This window comes from Notolepis coatsorum (genome assembly GCF_963971535.1).
Source record: "Notolepis coatsorum genome assembly, chromosome: 11".
Taxonomy (NCBI): Eukaryota; Metazoa; Chordata; class Actinopteri; order Aulopiformes; family Paralepididae; genus Notolepis; species Notolepis coatsorum.
The window spans coordinates 2541890-2547889 of NC_140175.1; the positions used below are offsets into that span (position 1 = coordinate 2541890).

A 6000-nucleotide genomic window follows, 5' to 3' on the forward strand; every position below is an offset into this window, starting at 1 on the left:
GAATAGTGTAGTCGGCATAGTGTAGTCGGAATAGTGTAGTCGGAATAGTGTAGTCAGAATAGTGTAGTCGGAGGCGGCTGAGTGGCGCAGTGGGCAAGGTGCTCGCCACTAATGCAGGAGATGCTGGTATCGAGCCCAGCTCTCTGCGTTGCTACCGGCTTGGCCAGTCGTCATAGTAACACAATTGGCAGTGTTAGAGGGTGGGAAATCCGGTGGGTGGGGATTGGACGTTGTGGACAGCGACTCCTACAGGTCGGTTGGTGCGCCTGTACAGCAGAATCAGGAAGTATCGGGGGCAGCGTGAGCCTCCCACGCGTTACTCCTCGCCACTGAGAGATCGCGCTGTGCAGGTGAAAAGATGCGACAGGCTGCCTCCTCGTGTACCGGAGGGGACACGTGATGCAAGGCTTCGTCCACACTGCAGCCGACCAGTGGGAGGCATAGTCTAGCAACGTTCGAGACAGGGGAGGGGCGAATTGGCGAGGCGAAATTGGGATGGGAGAAAAATAGAAAAAATAAGGAGAAAAAGTGGATAAAAAAATTAAATAGTGTAGTCGGAATATTGTAGTCAGAATAGTGTAGAGAGACATGTAGTCAGAACAGACCGACAGATACACACACACACACACACAGACACACAGACACACACCACAGACATATACACACACACCACAGACACACACACACACACACACACCACAGACATATACACACACACCACAGACACACACACACACACACACACACCACAGACACACACACGTCACACACCACAGACAGATACACACACAACACAGACACACACACACACCACAGACATATACACACACAACATAGACACACACACACACACACCACAGACATATACACACACACACACCACAGACACACACCACAGACATATACACACACAACACAGACACACACACACCACAGACATATACACAAACACACCACAGACACACACACACCACAGACGGATACACACACACTACAGACGGACACACACACACACGCACACACCACAGACATGCACACACACCACAGACAGATATACACACAACATAGACACACACACACACACACACACACCACAGACATATACACACACACCACAGACAGATACACACACACACACACACTGGACCAATGACATGATTAATATGTTAGTATGACTGGCGCCCTCACATATTGTACATACCATTATCATCCAGAAGAATGTTCTCTGGCTTCAGATCTCTAGAACATCAAGCACAGGACAGGAATCAGAACGCATCATCAGTAGAACAATACCACATTTTAATAAATAGTTAACCCTTTCACTGCCACACGACAGCCGGTTAACCCTTTCACTGTGACAATACAGAAGGTTAGCCCCTTACTATCACACGACCGACGGCGATGCTCCATCATTAGCATCATTAGCTCCGTGGATACGGAGCTAATGATGCTAATGATGGAGCATCGCCGTCGGTTGTGTGATAGTAAAGGGTTAACCTTCTGTCGTGTGGCAGTGAAAGGTTTTTAATGGGTAGTTAAAGTGATTTCACAATAGAGATTTCACTTTAGTAGAACATATCAGCTTTCAGCAGGCTTACCACCGTCTAAACTACAAGGAAGCAAGTTTCAAGTTTCTTTATTAGTTGGGCGGCTGATTGGCGCAGTGGGCAAGGCGCTCGCCTCTAACACAGGAGACGCTGGGTTCGAGCCCAGCTCTGGGCGTTGCTACCGGCTGGCTGGTCGTTCATACTAACACAATTGGCAAGGGGTTAGAGGGTGGGAAAGCCGGTGGGTGGGGATTTGACGTTGTGGACAGCGACTCCTACAGGTCGGCTTGGTGACACCGGTGCGACGGAAGCAAGAAGTGACGGGGGCAGCGTGAGCCTCCCACGTGTTACTCCTCGCCACCGAGAGTTCGAGCTGCTGTGGCGAAAAGATGCGACAGGCTGCCTCCTCGTGTACCGGAGGGGACACGTGATGCAAGGCTTCTATCCTCACTACAGCCGACCAGTGGGAGGCATGGTCTAGCAACGTTCAAGACAGGGGGAGGGGAGAATTGGATACACGAAAATTGGGATGGGAGTTAAATAGAAAATGGGGAGAAAAATTGGATAAAAAAAGAAAAAGTTTCTTTGTTAGTTGTCATACAAAAATACAGAATACTTTTATATGAAATGCTTTTTTCTGTTTCGCTCCTGAGAGTGTGCTAGATAAAAATAGATAAAGTATAAAATAGAAAGTCCGTAAACAAAGTGTAAACTAAGGCCCTGTCCACACGAGAGTTTGGATTTAATATGACAGAAGTTTGAAAAAATAAAACTCCGTCCACACGGTGAACACAGGTGGACAACCGTGTATAACTGCGTACTCACGGCAGAGCTGGAACCCAGCAACCGATACATTTAGTACAATGTAATACAATGCCAAAGCAGTAAGCGGCGATGTTGTTCAGACATGAAGGCCATTTCAACCAATCAGAAAAGACTGAAAGCTCACTAAACTTCCTGTTGGGTCGCGATCTGCCATTAATTTACTGAAGAAGAAGAAGTAAACTTCCTGTTTAGAAGCACAGCTGGACCCTATTGATCATTTTGCCAACGGAACATATATTTTCAGCAAAGAAAGAAACTGCAATAAACAAACTGATACATTCACTGTGTTCTGCCTCTCATTTTGTTGATGAAACAAAACCATCAGCAACACAATTTACCACCAAGAGCGAATAGTTTAGTCTCACAAAAAAGATCTCCGGTGTTGTTAGCTACATGCTAATGTCAATGGCATTCTCTATGTATAGTATATAGCTTAAATGCTAACGTAATAATGCAACGTTAACGCTAGTATAATGAATGGATGCAAACGTTATTTAACACATTGCAGAATGGGTACAATACAATACGGCTCAATACAAACAATTGTTAAGGGGATGCAGCCTGGACTGGGTTCCTTATAACAATAACTTGACAACACATGAGTTTAGTTTAGCTGCAGCTACATGTTTACTCTGAGCGTCAACAGACATCAGTCGATCACAACACTCTTCAACACAGACAATACGTTTTGAACAAAAGTTTGTTACAATCATTTTCATATAACGCTACTTGGGACAGCTCTGCTGTAAACACTGGTGTAGTTGGCTCTGCTCTAATCTCTCTACCCCGCGGTCTGCCGTGAACATGGGGAATAATTGCGACAGCTCTGCTGTAAACACTGGGAATAACCTCGGTTGCTATGCCCACACGCAACTGCAAAACCGCACAACTCCACCCTGGCCACCGGTTTCAAAGACCGCGGTTGCAGTGTAGCAAATCCCCGGTTGTGTGTGGCCGAACAGTGCAACTGCGCACATACAATCACGGTTACATTAAACCCAGCGTTCGTGTGGACGGGGCCTAAAATGTTCATCAATATACATATATACAATATACAATACAGAGTAGAAAAAATGTGTAACTGAGTTACAATACAATATAAAGTACAATGCAGAAATGGGATGAGGTACAATTTAGGGTAAGGTGCAATGAGGTATGAGTTGTAGTGCAAATCTCTTTACTACTAAATATAAAGTGTCTAAAGTGGGTGGTAAGGTGAGTGTTTGTTTAAAGTGAGTGTGTGCGTGTGGATGTGTGTGCTGTGAGTGTAGATGATGGGTTGTTGTTACATAGAGTCCACTTTGAGCATCCTGATGGTCTGGGCCCAGGAGTTCAAAACTTGTAATCCCTATATCTGATTGGATCAGATTTGTGTTCATTCATTTCAACTCATTATGAATTGAAAATGGGGGACCCTGATGTAAACAAGACGAAAGTCTTTCTCTGGTCTGCATCCCCTTAACAATTGTGTGTATTGAGCTGTACTGTACTGTACCAATTCTGCAATCTGTTAATACAATTTTTCAATCAATCAATCAATCAATCAATCAATCAATCAATCAATAGGGATTCAATGTTTTGAACTCCTGATGGCCTGGGGATAGAAGCTCCTTCAGAGTCTCTCTGTACTGGCCATGAGACTCCGGTATCGCTTGCCTGACCACAGCAGTTCAAAGAGGCAGTTGTTTGGGTGGCTGGGGTCTTTGATTATTCTCTTAGCCTTGGCCCTGCAACGCTTGTTGTAAATGTTCTGGAGAGTGGGAAGCCCCCATCCAATTGTGCGTTCGGCTGAACGAGCCACTCTTTGCAGTCTGCTACGGTCTTGTGCAGTGCTATTCCCAAACCAGGAGGTGATGTTACCAGTCAGGATGCTCTCTATTGTGCACGAGTAGAAGTTCTTAAGGATCTTCTGACTCACGTTGAACTTCCTTAGTTGCCTAAGGAGGTACTGTAGAGGCGCTGCTGTGCCTTCTTGACTACACTGTCAATGTGTGTGGTCCATGTAAAGTCCTTGGATATGTGGACTCCGAGGTACTTAAAACCTAAAGTCCACAATCATCTCTTTTGTTTTGCTGACGTTCAGGGAGAGGCAACACCTGGGGGGCCCCCGTGTTGAGGGTAATGGATGAGGAGGTGCAGTTGCCGGCTCTCACCACCTGGGGTCTTCCCGTCAGGAAGTCCAAGACCCACTGGCATAGGTCATAGTTCAAGCCCAGGTCCCTGAGCTTGGCTATGAGTATGGAGGGGACTATGGTATTGAATGCTGAGCTGTAGTCGATGAACAGCATTCTCACATAGTTCCCCTGCCTCTTGTCCAGGTGTGATGCTGCTGTGTGCAGCACATGGGCTCAGTCGTAAAAAAAAAGGCGAAGCAGCGCCTCTACCACCTGACGCAGTTAAGGAAGTTCAGAGTATCTGGGAAGATACTCCAGTCCTTCTACTCCGGAGCTGTAGAGAGCAATGTCGTTCTATTGGATTCTTCTTATATATTACTATTGTAATTATGCACATCGTTGCGGGCAAGACCCCCCACATTTCATTGTATACTTGTATGCCGTGACAAATAAAACTCTTGTATCTTGTATCTTGGGCTATGGCGTCCTCCGTGGACCTGTTGGGGCAAATTGCAGAGGGTCCAGGTTGATGGGGAGGGAGGAGCAGATGTAGCCCTTCACTAGCTTCTCAAAGCAGTTCATGGCTACTATGGAGGTGAGAGCTACGTCGTTGAGGCAAGCGGGCTTGGATTTTTTTTGGGTACAGGGATACCACCAATCAGCTTTCAGCAAGCTTACCACCATCTAAACTACAAGGAAGCAAACAACTAGTGCTGTTCACCGTCAACACCACCCTTCCTCCCAAGTGTCAGGCTTTCACTTGCATTCATTTTGGGACCTCTAAACATCATACTATAAACACTCTAGTCTAAACACTCTACTGCCAGGCAGACTTCAGTCAAACAGACACTTCAGAGTAGAAACTACTGTATGTGTTTGTTTTGGCATTTGACGTGAAGTGTCGTAGGTTCGAGTGTGATCTGTACTTGTCGTGTGGAATGCTTGGGGAGTGGTGATTAGTCATGTTCATGGGTTCCTTCTTGGAAGAACGATTCTAAACATTCTGTGAACATCTCAGGACAAACAAGTAGGGCGACCCTGGACACAGAAAAATTTGCATAGTTTGTTTAATAGTTCAGAAGTATGATATTCAGGGCGGCTAGGTGGTGTAGTGGGCAAGGCGCTCGCCACTAACGCACTCCGCATTGCTATCAGCTTGGCTGGTCGTTCATACTAACACAATTGACAGCTGGGAGGCCAGCGGACCACCTTGGTAATAATATGGTTTTGTATTTTTCCCCCATTCGTTATTATTTTTATTTCATTTATATTTGTATTTGTTAAATGGTAAACGGTGCATTTATATAGCACTTTACAATTTGTTCCTCACATTTTACCCGTTCACTCACACATTCACACACCGACGGCAGAGGCGACCATGCAAGGTGCCAACCTGCTCATCGGGAGCAATTAGGGGTTAAGTCTCTCTTGCTCAAGGACACATCGACACGCTTCCCGGGAGGAGCGGGAATCGAACCGGGAACCTCTGGATTACCAGACGACTGCTCTACCTC

The 6000-nt window shown here is 46.0% G+C and overlaps 1 protein-coding gene across 1 annotated transcript in view; it reads right to left on the reverse strand.

Moving 5' to 3' along the window:
- The window catches only part of LOC311236470 (G protein-coupled receptor kinase 5-like), a gene marked incomplete at its 5' end in the record, with an annotated part of 39056 nt that overhangs the window by 11331 nt on the left and 21725 nt on the right, over positions 1-6000 (reverse strand). Inside the window, one exon of the mRNA XM_084324149.1 lies at positions 1202-1239. Coding sequence (XP_084180275.1) covers positions 1202-1239 — 38 coding nt within the window. The remainder of the gene's footprint in view (positions 1-1201; positions 1240-6000) is intronic.